Source organism: Patagioenas fasciata, chromosome 1 (genome assembly GCF_037038585.1).
Source record: "Patagioenas fasciata isolate bPatFas1 chromosome 1, bPatFas1.hap1, whole genome shotgun sequence".
Lineage (NCBI taxonomy): Eukaryota > Metazoa > Chordata > Aves > Columbiformes > Columbidae > Patagioenas > Patagioenas fasciata.
The window spans coordinates 99,421,368-99,437,541 of record NC_092520.1 but is presented as its reverse complement, the minus strand read 5'-3'; the positions used below and the strand labels follow the sequence as shown (position 1 = coordinate 99,437,541).

At 36.4% G+C, this 16,174-nt stretch overlaps 1 protein-coding gene across 12 annotated transcripts in view; it reads right to left on the bottom strand.

Moving 5' to 3' along the window:
• CASK (calcium/calmodulin dependent serine protein kinase) overlaps nucleotides 1–16,174 on the bottom strand; it is a 209,651-nt gene that overhangs the window by 14,366 nt on the left and 179,111 nt on the right. For 4 of the 12 annotated variants that reach the window (XM_065860249.2, XM_065860258.2, XM_065860266.2 and 1 more), the window contains 6 exons: nucleotides 16,030–16,115; nucleotides 14,087–14,155; nucleotides 8,018–8,086; nucleotides 6,638–6,673; nucleotides 4,002–4,198; nucleotides 2,722–2,837 (listed from right to left, as the gene is read on the bottom strand). In XM_065860249.2, coding sequence (XP_065716321.1) covers nucleotides 2,722–2,837; nucleotides 4,002–4,198; nucleotides 6,638–6,673; nucleotides 8,018–8,086; nucleotides 14,087–14,155; nucleotides 16,030–16,115 — 573 coding nt within the window. The remainder of the gene's footprint in view (nucleotides 1–2,721; nucleotides 2,838–4,001; nucleotides 4,199–6,637; nucleotides 6,674–8,017; nucleotides 8,087–14,086; nucleotides 14,156–16,029; nucleotides 16,116–16,174) is intronic. The other 8 variants (XM_065860288.2, XM_065860299.2, XM_065860308.2 and 5 more) reach the window with 4 other exon arrangements.

The following is a 16,174-nucleotide window of genomic DNA, read 5'->3' as shown; positions in this document are numbered from 1 at the left end:
AAGACATAAGATAAATGAATTCTACTTTCTTGTAAGAGCAACATTTGACATCTGGATTAGATTGCTCAGTTCCAAATTAGTTATACTTATTTTGGATCCAAGCAAAGAAAAGATCTGGTTTATATTCTGAGATAGATGCACTGAAAGCTTGCAAAAGCCAGTGTTGCCATATTTATGGCTACCAATAACAGATGGGAGAGAGCAGTTTAGAGAAGGTAAACTCAGTACCACCTTAGTTAAACTCATGTACGAACTGTAGCATTTCAGTGAACCTCTTTATATTCTTGGAGCACAAGTCTGATGAGGAGCAGCTGAGGGGACTGGGGCTGTTCAGCCTGGAGAAAAGGAGGCTGAGGGGTGACCTGATCACTGTCTACAACTCCCTGAAAGGAGGTTGTAGCATGGAGGGAGTTGGTCTCTTCTCCCAAGTAACAAGTGACAGGACAAGAGGAAATGGCCTCAAGTTGCACCAGGGAAGGTCCAGATCAGATATCAGAAAAAATTCTTCCCGGAAAGGGTTGTCAGGCATTGGCACAGGCTGCCCAGGGAAGTGGTAGAGTCACCATCCCTGGAGGGGTTTAAAAGGCATTTAGACGAGGTTCTTAGGGACATGGTTTAGTGCTAGAGTTAGGTTATGGTTGGTATTCGATGATCCTGAGGGTCTCTTCCAACCAAAACGATTCTATGATTCCACATTTTGCGTAATTCCCTGAAATATTACTGGCATCACCTTTAATACCTCAAGGACACTAAGATCAGTAAACATTTCTAAGAGAATTCTTGATTCTAGTCTGCACTTTCTTTAACGTTTTTATTTCTTAGGAGGGAGGGGAAGTGTCAGATGGTATTCTGATCAGAACAATTTCTCTTATGGTAGTTATGGTAATTTTTAACGCTTCTAATTTTTGGCAAAACCTGTGCTCTGATGTAAAGTGACCGATGGTGGCAAGTGCTAAGGCAGGCAAACTGTGCGACTCAAGGTGCTATCAACCTTCTGCAAAATGGCCGCCCTACCTCAAAGCAGGAAAGCCTAGATTATCTTCTTTTCACAGATTTCATTGATACAAAGTCTTTGAGCTAGTTTTCCTCCTAAAGTATTGCCTGCTCCTTCTCCTTCCCTAGCCATACTCTTTCTTTTGCTTATTCCTAAGCACACTGTGCTTAGGCACACTGACATTATTAACTATGTAACTGCACTGTGAACTGTATTAAGAAATGTAATTGCCCTAAAGAAGTATCATCAATGTTTATGTTGGGTCATTCTTCAATTAATCCAGTTAACCGCACAGCCATGCAAAGTTATACTGGCACAACTGAAGGCAGTAGCAATGCTGTGGGAATGTATGCTGGGAGCAATCGATAATACTTTTAAACCACTATTTTCAAAGACTTTAGGTCATAAAATCCGGTTTATTCTCAACAGTTTTTGTTAAGGTCATAATTAGTAAAATATGGTCTAGTGCTACGGCAATGAAGTAGAAACATTAAAGCAACCTGAATGTCAAACCAGTAAAAGGAAGGAAACAAGTTAAAGCTTTAAATCTCTCAATTGTCTCAATTTAGAAATAATCCAGAAGGGCTTTTAGGGCAAATGAGTAATTTAATATTGAACTATGAACATCCTAAATGTGATGATGAATTAAGGAATGTAACTGACAATTACTGTTCTTAGACTTTCCTTGGATTTTATTTGCAAATGACTTTTAAGTAAATACAAATTCTGTAGTACTGATATATTATGAGCTCTGATACTGCACATGGCCTGTCAGGTAATGAGAAATGTGAAAATACAGATTTATATTGCTTAATTAGTAAGTTTGAGAATGCAACTGAAAAAAATGCCAGAAATTAATGAAATATATAAAAAACTTCCATCACACTGTTTGGACAGGTATATCTTTTAATTCCAATAAAAATCTCTGCAAGTCTCCCAAGAGATCACAACAAAAAAATCTATCACTACAGCATGTGATATCAATGCAAAAGCAATAGAAACAGTTTTAACACATTGACTATTTTATATTAAAAGAAGAAAGGAACTAAATTCTGTTCATGACCAAAACGTTCTTCCTTCCTTACTGCTAAAACTAATGAATTTCGCTCAGCAAGGATTTCTCGCTCTGCAGACTTCTACTTCCATAATTTTCTAAAACAATTCTATTTTTCAGCAGTCTAAACAGAAATCCAAAACCTAGGATTCAGGCAGAAATCACTGCAATCAGGATAAACTTCCATAGATTTTTCTATTTGGTAACTGTAAAGAACGCACTGACTATGCAATGGCTCTTATTCCAATTCCAGCTGTAATGCTTCGAGAAAAATGGCGTTTTGTGATGTTTTCATGTATATAATCTACAACTATCACCACATAATAAGAAGGATGATACGGAAAAGTCCTCTGTAGAGCACAGTGCAGTTATACAGATTGCAAAATTAATATCCTGTTGGTTTCCAGTGCTCCTTTAAATATAAAAACCAAAACAATGCAAGCCTATATTAGCATATAATATAACGCATTTATTTTGTGGCAGCTTGCCTGTCACTGAATAGGCTGTATTTTAAATAGCAAAGAACAAGCAGAGTACTGTTGACATAATTAGAATTTTATATTTTCTTAAGTAACTCATTATGTTTACGCAACAGTGCCAGCTGAACAATTAATGGCAAGGTTTCAACTGGAAAAAAACTAACCTTTAAAGATACTTGCATTTTTTTTCATACCTGCATTGTGCTTTGCCAAGTATTTGTCTTTGTACTGCTTTTTTTTCTTTCCAAACCAAGTACAGCTGGCCTGTTGCTCCTGTTTGGTCTTCTCCATGGCAATACAAGCAACTCGCCTGGCATATGGATGAGACAAAATTTTTGTTGTTGTAATCAATGTATTTTTAAAAAGACACACAGAACGTATTAGAAAAATACGACTTTTTAGTAGTACAAGAGTACAGTAAAACTTTCCAAAACTTTTCTTTTGATGACTTAAGGCACAGAGGTATTTTGATATAAAGAATATCTTCTTAGTGGTAGACCATTAAAGCTCGCAGATCAAGTGAGAATGGGAAGAAGGGCAGCTACTAAAATGGCCGTAGACCACTCTGCAGCAGATTAAACTGGAAGCGCATGAAGTCTGAAAAGGCCACGATGGTCTAAATTACTTCAGTGCAAGTTGTGTTGTGGAACTGTTTTGAGGCCCATCTTTAGGAGGAAGCATTGCACATGTTCCTGTTGCAATGTGTACCAAAGTCTCCTTTGTGTCAGGGCTTGCAAGGGAACTCTTGAGATGGAATGAAAAGTCTGTCTACCTCCGCTTCTCTTCTAGTAAAATCTCCTTTAGTCAGTCCAGGTGGCGTAGGTGCTGTTAAATCCTTTCCAGCACTCTAATTCTTTGACATAGCAAATCTTGTATTAAATATTTTGGGCTGGATTATCCATATTGATAAACTTTCTTGAGTTATGGCCATAACATCCATGGCCCAGGACTTGGTTGCCAGAGCTTGTGCTGATACATTTAAAATATTTACTAAGCAACTTCTGCAAGAGCTCTGCATTGCTTTTGTGGTACCCAGTGCCACTACTGTTCATTGAATTTGTCATTCAGAAATCTATGCACTGAAAAACCCAGAAGTCCCTTGATGACCTTTGTGCTTGACAACTTGCTAACGCCTTATTCCTGCAGCACTTGCATATAGCAGCACTAATGAAAACAGTGTTTAGAATTTAATTTGAGCCCCTTACATAAACAATCTGTATGTAGCCATAGATCCTAGTTTCCTATAGTGTATCAGAAAGCACAAATGATGTTTATTAACACAGGTGTTTATTTTTCTAATATAACCACATATTGCATGCAACCCTTACTGCTATGCATATATGAAAAAAAAATTAATGCAACACAAATGGAGGCAATAGATACTTTAAAAAAAAATACAAAAACTAGATATACAATCACAAACATGAAGGACAGAAATAAAAGCAAAGCTAAATTCAAAAAATTTAAGTCATACCATTCCTGAAGTTCAGGAGAAGGAATAAGACCTGCAGTACCGTTTTTGGAGTTCTCAAGTTTACCCTGCCACCAGTTGTGATCATCTTTGCTAATGATTTGGATAATATCACCAACTCGGAATCTGATGCCAGCTTCTTTGCAAGGAATGAGGTCATCCTTTGCTGGATCATATTCAAATTGTGCTCTTACATATATCTATAAAAAAAGAGTTTATAAAAGACAATGCAATTTTATTACTGGTACTGTAATAAGAGTAATAGGTGAAAATTTGTGCATGTAGCTACATATACTGTTTGCAACAAGCAAAGGAAGAAACAGAATGGCAAATGGATAAATGACAGTTGAAAATGAAACAGGGAAAAAAAAACAACCAGCAAATGATGGAGACACACGATGTTTTTTTGCAAACTCATGTCTTTTATATACTGTAAAACCTGCACAGCAAAAATGAACACATGTAATATACTGATAGAGTCCCACAAATCAATATTAAGGATCATGAATCATTACAGACTAAACGCCAGTATCTTACAACTTGAACTGTACCTCATTTTTCAACTGAAGTCCCATGATATGTTTTAAAAAATTGTATAACAGGAAATTTTTATGGACAGTATAAAGGACTTTGGCTACCTTACTGATCTTTAGTATTTAGACTGAAAATTTGGTACCTTTTTTTAGATTAGATAGGAATGCTCGTGTTGCACCTATTGCATACAGTTACTTGGGAGGAATCTGAGAATTCTCTGCACAGGTTTTTCAGTAAAACTCTACACCTGTATAAATGAAAACTAACAATTTGAGTAAGCTATTCTCTAAGGACCATTAAAAGAAAGAAATCGGATTCTGACTTCTCAATTTAAAGTAATATACCAAATCTTGCCTTGTGTGTCAGTAATCCAATCTGAACCCAACATATGAATAACAACTTCAAATGGCTAATCACTGCTGTCTTGCACCTGATGCATTTTATCTGTTTACAGCGAGAGCATCAGATGGTAATACTACTACAGAACACAAATTCTAGTAAACTAAATCTGACCCTTATCCTGTTGTGCATTGAGTGTGTGAGTTTAGACAAGCAACCCAATTTCTTTTAGCCACCTGAAAAATAGGATATTTAGAAACCAACCATGTTTATTTAAGTAACTGGTTTCCTATGAAGTAATCAGTATTGAACCAGTCCCCTTACCTGCCCTCAGCCTTACCTAACAGAAGTCTAGAAAAGTGAGCAGTATTTTTACCATCTAGCAACTTCCTTCTTGTCAAGTCCCTGCTCTAGTTTGAGCCATTATCCAGGATATACTGGCTGTTCATGGACCACTACAGGCTTTCTTACAGACAGCAATGTATCTATTATCAAAGTCCTTGCTGTCTTCAAGGATGACAAGCTACCAGAAAATATGGTGGTTTAATGGCAAAAGATACTTGAAAAAAACAGGTAATGATAAATGGTGTGAGAATGAGAAACACCATTATTCTGATATTGCCTTCAGCAAACTGCCTTCAACAAGCTCTCTTCTCCTGGGTAAAAAACCTTACAAGAAGAAAACAACACGTGACAAAAGAGCTTGGAAGGTCTCTCATGGAGCCCTTCCAGGACTACATTCAAGCAGCTGGAAACTTCAGAAGGCAAGAGAAAATTGTAAGAACAGTAGAGCTGTAAGCTTTAAAAACATGAAACAAAATGACAGCAATCCATCCTTGTAACAGGTATTCCAGTCACCTTAACCAAACAGTAGTATAACGACCTTGTCAAAGACAACAGATCGTGGGGTCCATTGACTCTTTTGTATGAAATTGCAAGAGTTATTATTAAAACTCTTGGTAGAGTAAGAGGTTGAGTCCACGACTAAGATTCAGAGGCAGATTCTGGGAGGGATATATATAAATGGAGCAGTTACAGCAGATGAATCACAAATCATTTGATGGGATGTGTTGATTTGGAGGCTGCAGTAAAAAAATAAATAAATTCTTAAAACTGCAAAGGGCATCATAGGGAAGCCTCTGCAGTGCCCTTAAGGACTTTCTTGGAATTCTCTGGAGAGGGAAGAGCTTTCTTTGGCTCATGTGACATGTCAAGCTAACAAAGTTAAGGGAGGTTACTGAATCTGGGCCTCAGAACTGAACATGTAAGAGGCTACCTTCAGACTTGTGAACTTTTAATACAAACTATCCTTAATGTTTTCCTTTGAACTTTGTTAATGTCATTAATTTGTTATAGACCAACTAAAGCTTTAGCATCTTTGTCAGTACAGTGTTTCAGAGTATGGGGCACTTGTCATACTAGTCTCCACTACAGCTAAAATACAAATTTGAGCTTTCCTCTAAGACAAAAACCTGCACAGGCCACTGCACAACAGTAAGTCTATTACTGCATTCTGAACTAAAACAACATCTCCAGTTAAATTTACAGGGACTTTGTAACTCTCACACATATGGACACGTGAAAAAATGCTGTTTTGAATGAGCCACAAACAAGTGAGTTAAAAAGAAAAATGAAAAAAATGGAACAAGTTTTCCAAGCTTAAATATTTTAGTCCAGCACATACAGAATATGAGGGGGAAAAAGATAGCAGGGATGTTCACTAGCAGCTAAGTTTATGAAAATTCCCGTGGAGGATATCTATTCACCTGTCGTCCTTTCGGTTGTGTTGTCGATGGCAAGTCCTGCAGAATAAAGTCAACCCAGGAGAAGAAATTTTCATTTTACTTTTTAAGGGTATACAACACCATTTGTTAGTGATTCATATTACATTACACTAAAATGGTAAGTCATACAAAAGAATAAAGCATTGACCCATGTTTAGAAATACTTTTTTCTTAAAGAAAAATCAAACCCAGGCTCTTTAGCAGCAAGCTGAAGAAAGCAGGTCAAAAGTTTAAGCAGATAGAGAATGTGCTTTTTAAGAAATAATTCAGCATCTTCAACACAAAAGCACGGTCAAGTGAAAGAGGCTCTTTATGTGACTGCCTTTTCCACTTAATACTTAGTCGTGTTTTTAAAAGAGAAGGATGGCTATTATAAATACTAAAAAATTATTATTAGAAATGTATAATGCAATTAATTGTCCTGATAAATAAGATTAGAGCTACTAATTCTGTTACAAATTCAATTTAATAAACAAAAATTTATTAAATTTTTCATCCACATTACTTTTCATTGTATTACTTAATAAGCACTTTACCTTGTGGCAAATATTTTCTAATTTGTAATTTTTTTAATAGTTAAAGGAGTAGTTACTCAGTAGGTTTTTTTTTCGCTAGTCCCATGAACTCATGATATTGACAGCACTCTTACTGAAAGAACTTGCATGTACAATTACTACATTGGTCCAAACAAAGACAAATGAGATAAGCAACACAAATTTTAACACTAATATACTTTAGAAAAAACAACAGCACCTTTCTACCAGAACATATACAGAACAGAAGCACTTTGTGTTAAAGATGTGATGATAATAGCTTGGTTTGTAGTGCAGTTTAAAGCCGCTTCCTTTTGCTTTTCATATCCAGGCAAGGCTCATGTTTCACAAAGTATGTGCACGTACCACAACAGCAGAGGGCACACCAATTCGTTAACTCAGATAGCGGAAACCAGTACAAGTTCCAGAGGTCTCTCAAAACACAAAACTTAAAAAAACAAAAAGTCTAAAATGTCTGGAAATACCAACTGCACAGTTATCCTTTCTTCAAACGTGGCTTCCAAATCTCAGGATAGAAATAAATCTTCCACTTTAAACCTTTGCTTAGTTTTGAGGAAACCACTAACAATGATTTAAGGATGACTGAAGGGTCATGTTACAGTTATTAACACTGAATTCACTATATGGCTTTTAATGAGAAGAATGTGCTGGAAGAAGTCCTTAAAAAAAGAAAATGGGGAGTTACATATGTAATAACCTTGGTTCTATCAGCAGGACAAAATTTTCCACTGACCACACAATAACAGTAATGGCAGATGAGCACCAACAAAACTTTCACACTTTCTCTGTGTGGAACTGGAAATCTTACCGAAACAGAATTGTTAGTGCTGCTATGACCATTAGCTGGGGACTGCCTGGATGTAGAGGGGGAATCTCTCTGAAATAAGACACAAGGTTCATTAACAACACAACACTATCACAGGAACACAGATATATTTAAAAGAACAGTTACATCCACAGTCTTATAACCATGTGCTTAGCTGCTTTATCAGTGAAAGTTTCCATACTATGAACTCTGTAAATTTGAAACGTTCTTCTGTAGTTTAAGATTCAGGTTTGACATCTTGATGTATCCTTGGTAATAACTATTTCTATATTGCCTTAGAGCTTCTGGGACCTCTTAGATCTCACGTGACTCACAATGCAAAAGGCCATTAGTCATACTGGTGTCTTTGTTAAACGCAATTACCTGAAAATTATATGCTGAACAATACTTTGAATAGAATGAGGCACATATTCAATTTTAAAGATGCTTCTAAATCATATTCTTCAGCTATGTAGTGGAGGTCAGTGTTGATCAGTTTCTACTCTGTAGGATGTAACTCTCTGCAGTGCCTCAAAGACACTGAAGCAAGCACCTGAGAAATAAGTTGGACATGTTCTTCTCCCTCCTCATCCATTTTACCCCACGGTGAGGTTTTTTCCTTCAGCATTCTTATGGTCTTAAAAATATTAAACCTTGACAAAATTGTTGTAGCATGGAGGGTGTTGGTCTCTTCTCCTGAGTAACAAGTGATAAGACAAGAGAAAATGGCCTCAAGTTGCACCAGGGGAGGTCCAGATTGGATATTAGGAAAAAATTCTTCATGGAAAGGGTTGTCAGGCATTGGCACAGGCTGCCCAGGGAAATGGTGGAGTCACCATCCTTGGAGGCGTTTAAAAGGTGTTTAGATGAGGTTCTTAGGGACACGGCTTAGTGCCTCAGTTAGGTTATGGTTGGATTTGGTGATTCTGAGGGTCTCTTCCAACCAAAATGATTCTATGATTCTATGAAAACACAGCACTTAAAAAAACCCACCTCTCTTGACTGAGTCTACCAGTGTGGTCCTGTGCTTCACTAAGGAGATAGCAGTTGCAGGGTTGCACACCAGAAAACTCCACAGGAAGGATAACAGGAATTTCTGACTAGGTTTTGCAAAGGCAAGGAAGCCACTTGCAGAGCAGTATTTTCACATGTCATTTTGATTGTATAGTCCTTAATGCCATAAGATCAGATAACTGAGCCACCTCCTTCAGGAAATAAAATAATTCACTCATGCACTGTGAAAAAAATCCCTTTTACCTCCAAAGGAATTTTGGGATATAATATTCAATGCTAAAGGTCGATTTAGGAATGTCTGGTAATTTTGCCTAACATCAAGGATAGGTGAAAAAAGAGTTGAAACAGTTTTCAAAGAAAACAAAGTTATCCCTGTCACATTTTATTAATACTAATGCCCTTTGTGAACAAATTAAAAATCAGAACTGAAGCTAAACTGCTCACACAACATTAATCAGGTAAAGGTCCTCTACTAATACTCTCGAACTTATACTAATTATATGATAGCACTTACAGCTATTTTAAAGCATCAAGAAAAATTAAAACGGCAGGCAATACTTTATCCATCTTGCTGCCAGTACTCTTGGTGTGCAAAAAACTTATGAAGGACTTCAGAAAGTTCCATAAGTAGCTATTTAGATGCTTGCTTTGATTTTAACACAGTTGAGGATAGAACTGACAATACTACGGCTGTAAAATCATTGTGGTTCTAAGTATGTAGGTCTACATATTTCTGCTGCATGCAGAAGAACAAAAGGTTCATTTGGCTCCCACAACTATCTGCAACATGTAAGAGGAATGGGGAAATATGCTCTAAATGTATTTACAAAATCACTCCAGCATAGCAAGTTTAAAATGTTTAAATGAGACATAATTAGCTATTCATTAGTAAAAAAAAAAAAGAAGAGGAAGAAGAAATAAGCGTAAGGGAACCGTTATTATTTTTTTTTGTGTGTGTGTGTAAGGAATTATCAGCATCACCTTTATCAAATAGCAGCTAGGAGACAGGTTTTCCAAAAAAGCAGTGATTTCTTTCTTTTATAATGAGATTTTCTGTTTGCTCTGCAATTCTGTTTCTGTGATTTTCTTGCTTTCAAAAAGAGGTGAAAAATTAATTTAACCTTTTTTTTTTCTCTTTCCTTTTTGTTTTTTTAATCCTAGTTTGTTACAGTCTGCTAGTCAGTGATAGTTTACCAAGGGAAAGCTTTGGAAAGCAATGCAAGCACCCAAGTCATTTGGAAAAAAACAAGTTCAGAGTAACTTGGAGAATGCCAGTATTTCCAGACTCTCTTGGAGGTTTCTCCCTTTGAAGGAAATTTTCTTGGTTTGAGAATATTTTGGTTTGTATTTCTCCAACAATTCTCAACAGAAGACAGCATATTACTCAAAGCAAATGTTCATCATAACATACTGACGCAAATACACATTTTCAGTGCTATTGGTGGTTACAGCATTAACTGTAAGAAACTAATCTATCAAGTTAGTGAACAGGCATATGTACAATTTTTAAATAATTAGGCAGTTCAGCTGCAATTTCAAAGGCAATTAGATTCTTCATTTCTTAGGGACCTGGTCTTTTTCTAAAAATACCAGACCAAAGAGTTAAAAGAAAACTGTATCATGCACAGTTTAATGAGACAAATCAATGAGTAGAGACATCCTTGTAGAATGCTAGGAGTCCTTAGAACTGCACTGCAAAACTTCTGCTTTGGTTCTGAGTTGCTTCTCCAGTAAATCAGAACAGGTTCTAGTTCTCCTTGTGATAAGAGCAAAAAACACTTGGAGGATCCAATGATTCTGAGCAGTGTAGAAGTGTTATTGGCATCTGTCAGTATAACTTGACCATCTAGATTCCTAACCTTGTCTAGCCGCACACCAAATAACAAAATGGCAGTGTTTTGGATCCTTCCTCTTCAGTTGAAGTACAACAGCTGAAGCTTTACAGGAAACAATCACAATTATTTCCAAATAATGGTAAAACTAGTTTCCTGTTGATTCTTTCTTCTTAGGTGTGGATTATGATTGATAAATCAATGCCTTTGAGATGCAATCCTATGGCAGAAGTCAATTGTTGTCAACCATAGAGCTGGTCTGATCAAATTAGATACTGACAAGTACAACTAGATTAATTATACCATTGCCATATGAAAAAAAAAAAAAAAAAAGACTTTTCAAAGAACCTGAAAATACATTTCATTTTCAGTTTTGCACAAGGAACCTTTCTGGCAGCATTTCTGATGTAAATGTAAAAAAGGTTTCAGACTATAAAAAGTCTTATAGTCTCAGCACTAAGGGAAACATAGCAAGACTAGTAGAGAAAAAACATGGTGATTACCACCAGATTTTAAAAATCTTATATATACAAGGGCTTTTCTTTCTAGTGAAACAACTTAAGTGTTTAATGAAGACAATCTGAAACATAAAGGATGTTTATAAAGAAGGGGTTTTTTGTTTAAAAAAAGTACTGCCCTTACTATCTGAGTACTTCCCCTCACATATCTGACACTATAAAAATTTACTTGGGGAGTTCTGTCAGTACAAAGAACGTAAATGCAGCCAGAGCAAAATGCATACTCAGTGGGCTTAAAGCTGAAATGTATAAACAGCATACGCAGTCATCAGCCATAAGAAGAAAGTGTTGCAATGATTACTTAAGTTCATATTCATTTAAGTCTGTAATTTCCTGGCTATCTGAAGCAGAAAACACAACAGCCTGGCCACTGTGTTACCACAGTGTCCGAGTAACTCAGACCATTTGCCACACCAATAACTAAACAGATCATCTCACAGCAGGTCAGCTGATCAGACTTTTATACAAGGGAATCCCTAAGTAGTATGTTTTCAAGCAGAGTCTACTCCATTAAATAGAAGGCCTGGTAACTGAATGGAAAGCATGGGTGTAAGAAAAGCAACAAGTCCCTAAGAAACTTGAAATTATTCAGCTGAGATTTGGGAAACTGCCTAGTGACACAGAAGTACCATTACATACTATAGGGACGAGACTTCCCTAAATATACAGAAGTGGCTTTGTATTTAGAAAACAACACTATAACAAGAAGTTTTACAATCCAATTATGTGATCATGGTAGAAATCCCCTAAAAAAATCCAGTTATGGATTCAGTTTTATATTCCTCTTCCAGTAAAACTATACTGCATGAGCACCAGTCCATGACTGAAGGGAAAAGGGGAACGAAACATACATTTATACTGAAATATTGTAAAAAAATAATGTATCTAGTAAGATTATACTAGTGAAGACCCAATATCTCTGAATTTACCCTGCTAGAGAGCATGAGAAGCAAGCTTTCTGTGTCTTAGTAATGTCATTCAGCATTCACTTTCAGTCATTATTAATGGTTAAGAATTTGATTCATTATCTGAATCACAATCCTGACAAATTATGTGGGAAAAAAAAAATCTGTCCATGCCAAAGGACTAATGATGCTTTAATGGGATGACTTGAAAATGCTGGCTTTTTCTGTACACTTGTAACAGTTGAAAATCTAGCCAAAGTCACAGTGTGGCTTAGCAGGTGGAACAGAGTCAACCATCTCTGATTAAATGAATGCTAAATGCCACAAGGTGTGATAATCAGACATGCTTATTTTTTCCCCTTCTGTCCTTGATCACGCATTTCTAGTTTTGCTTTTTTTTTTCCAAAGGAAGGTAAGAGTTCATTTTCCTCTCTTCCATAAAATAAATAGTCATAAAGAGACTAAGGACACAAAGTCAAGGAAAAGAGATGATCTGCTACTACTAAAATGACACCTAACAGTAGTGATTTAAAGCTGTATGCTGAATTATTTTTTCAAATAATGATCTTTCTAGCAGGTCTATAGTTTCTTTCTGTATTTTGATTTTGGGAAGTGAGATATATTTTTTTTATCACTGCTATTAACAACACAGAACTCAATACATAAATTTACCAGCACACTCTAGAATATGTTTGATGTTTTCTTCTTAAAGCCTTTGCACCTCATGAAAAACTTCTGCTTTCATACATATACCTTTTCAGATAATCAGCCTCATAGCTGAACATTTGTCAAACCTTCTACATCTAAAACCTTTTAGTTCTTGTTGACTTCTATTACAAGTACAGAAGGCAACCAAAAAGCAGTAATTTTTTCCTTGCAAACAGATAGTTCTGACAATCACAATAGCAGTTTCTGTGTGTTCTAGCTGAAACACAAACACAATTAGGGTGAAATCACAGCTCTAATTAAGATAAGGTGCTTGACTTCAACAGGGATTGTGATTTCACTCTTGGAATTCTAATTTGGGAACTGTTTGCGCAGTTAAGCATGTGGCACAGAAAGACTGGCAGCAGCTACATAGTGCATATGCCATCTGTATGCTTAAATTGGAACAGTATCTCTCAAATAGCCATTTTCTAGAATTTAATTCCCTTCAGTTGCAACCTGGAACATAACTTTGCGAGTAGAAGGGAATTAAACGTTGCTGTGCAAAGAATATAATACCAAGTTTCTAGTCCAACAAGAACTAACTCCAAATCCATTTTTCTTCTGTAATGACAAATACAATTTTTTCATGGAAACATAATACTGAGCCACATGTAACTGTTACAGACAACCATGACAAATTTACCTCAACGGGGTTATACAAAAACAGATTATCCAATTAACCCTTAACAGCCCAAAGCAGTAAAATCATGTTTAATGCCTAAAAAAGGAGGATTGTTCCTGAGCTTAGGAACTTTAACAGACTTTCTGGAGAACACGCTTAAATTGTAATTTTTTTAAAGGGGCTTCCTAAATGCAAGAGATGAGGATCCCCTTCCCTATTTTTTTCTTTTTTTTTTTTTTTTTTTAAATAGGCTGTAAAGAGTTAGTTATGGTGCTGATGAGATGAATATGAAGGCAGGGCTGAGTAGGTAGGTGGTACCTACTCGTGTTCCGTTATCTTTGTTGTAAAATTGGTGTGCTTGATCTAACAGGACAGGCAGAAACAATTTCCCAGAAAGCAGTAACATTCAGCCATCAGCAGGCAGTTAGTTACAGGACTGAGGAAGAAATGGGATGGTTCATTAAATTCATTACCTCACAGGATGAAGATTGTGTGCGATAACTTGGCACAATCTTAAAGGTAATACTTCCACGCATTTCCCTCTGCAAAAAGAGAAGTACTTCTTTAAAGATGAAGACACTGAAGATAAAATCTCCAAATCACTAAACGCTTGAAAGGATAGCATCATAGTTTGAGAGCAGCAGTAAGTTTTCCTAAAGTCAATATTCAGAAAAGCTAAAATGCTAATTTGTCACTTCACTTATAAACAAACAATTAAATTGTCTCTCATTAATCTAAAAGACAAACATACATTATTAGTTTGTTTGCCTGACCAGTTTCCAATTGCCTAGAACCTACAGCTCTATTTTAAGGTGGGAGATTCAGAGATGTGTAGGTTTCTTCCATGTCAATCTCTTCTTTGTAGCTATACTCTTGAGATCCACAGTGTCTTTGCTACTACAGCGACATTTTCTTCCCTTTCATCATGCATGTTGAATAGCAAAAGCATATTCACAGTTTCTGGAAAGCTGCATGTTACTGTACTAAGGCAGAAATGTTAGAAATAGTCTTTCATCAGAACAAAATATGGGGTCTACTAGTTTGCATTTGCTATAGTACAAGAACATCCATACCAACTAGTAACTGCAGAATAGCAGCAGATTGTGGCAACATATTTGCTCAGCCATATTTTCTTAAATGACCATTTGAATACAAATGCCACCACATGGCTGACAACTGCAGAACTTGATCTGGGCAGAAAGGTAAGCAGATTGCTTCAAATGATCTTGGAGCTTTTCCCCTTTCTCTCTTCAACTGGCTTATTGTGAGCAAAAAAAATGCTATTTGCCTGGACTCACTTAAACTTGCCTGTATGGCTCTGGATACAACAAAAGGATTAGTGATATCATCCAAGATCCCACGGTTAGCGTTGCACACAGAAAAATTTGCAAGTGTTACGGAATATCAAATGGACTTTACTAGCAAGGATCAAGATGGAATTTTCCTGCAAAAAGTCAGACTGTCTGAGCTCAAAATATTTTTTTTCCTTTGTAACATCAATAACGATAAGCCACAATCGTTATAAATTAAAAAAAAAAGGGATGTTCCAGCTACATATAAGGAACACATTTTTCCCTATGATGATAATTAAATATTGGAATATTTTGCCCAAAGAAGCACCTGTCCTGTCAAATCTCTGCCCTTGGATATTTTCAAGGCTTAATCAGACAAAGCCCTGAGCAACCTGGGCTGCATTCAGTGTTGATCCTGCTTTGTGCAGGAGATTGGACTGGAGACTTTCTGAGGTTACTTCCAACCTGAATGGTTCTATGATGTATTGTCTTTGTATCTGTGTAGCAATTACACCAACAGTCAAGAAAAGTTTATTTTCTCTTATAACATACTCAGTGACTACACTTGGTGTAGACCAAAGATCTAAAATAAGGGCATGACCTTTATAGACCAACTTGGGATGAGTAATAGGAGGAAAGCAGTATTTTCTTCTGTTACGTCCACTAGAGACAAGAAATTCCTGCATTTCAACAAAGAAAGCTCAAACATCAAAAAAAGACTTTCTAAAACGTAGAAGAGTTATACACTAAAGTCAACTGCCTGGAGAATCTGGGGAAACCACCATTACTCAAGTTTATTTATGAGTTTGTCAGACATAAATCTGTCAGGATCGGTTGGGTGTCAACGACCTTTTCTGTGGGACTAAATGAAATAAAGAAAATGACACCTGGAGGTGTCTTCTATCATTCCTGGGTGTAAGGTACAAAAAAGCCACTGCTGAAACACAGGGGAGAGCCTGTAGGCAGCTTTAACAGCTGAACACAAGATGACTCTGTGTTAAACACACATATAGACTATCAAGAAGAGGAGAACAAGGGGAAGTCACAATGCAATTACATGAAAGTTTTTCTTTAATAAGACAGGCACTTTTATAAAGAACATGAGAAAGACTCCAGACACTTACAAGCATTTTTTGTAGTTGTTCTACAGTTTGATTTGCCACACTGATCCCGTTTATTTCTCGGATTTCATCCCCTACATGTAGCGTACCTGTGGAAGTAACAAAACACACAATCACCTCAAACATGCTTTTAGAAACTGAGATAACT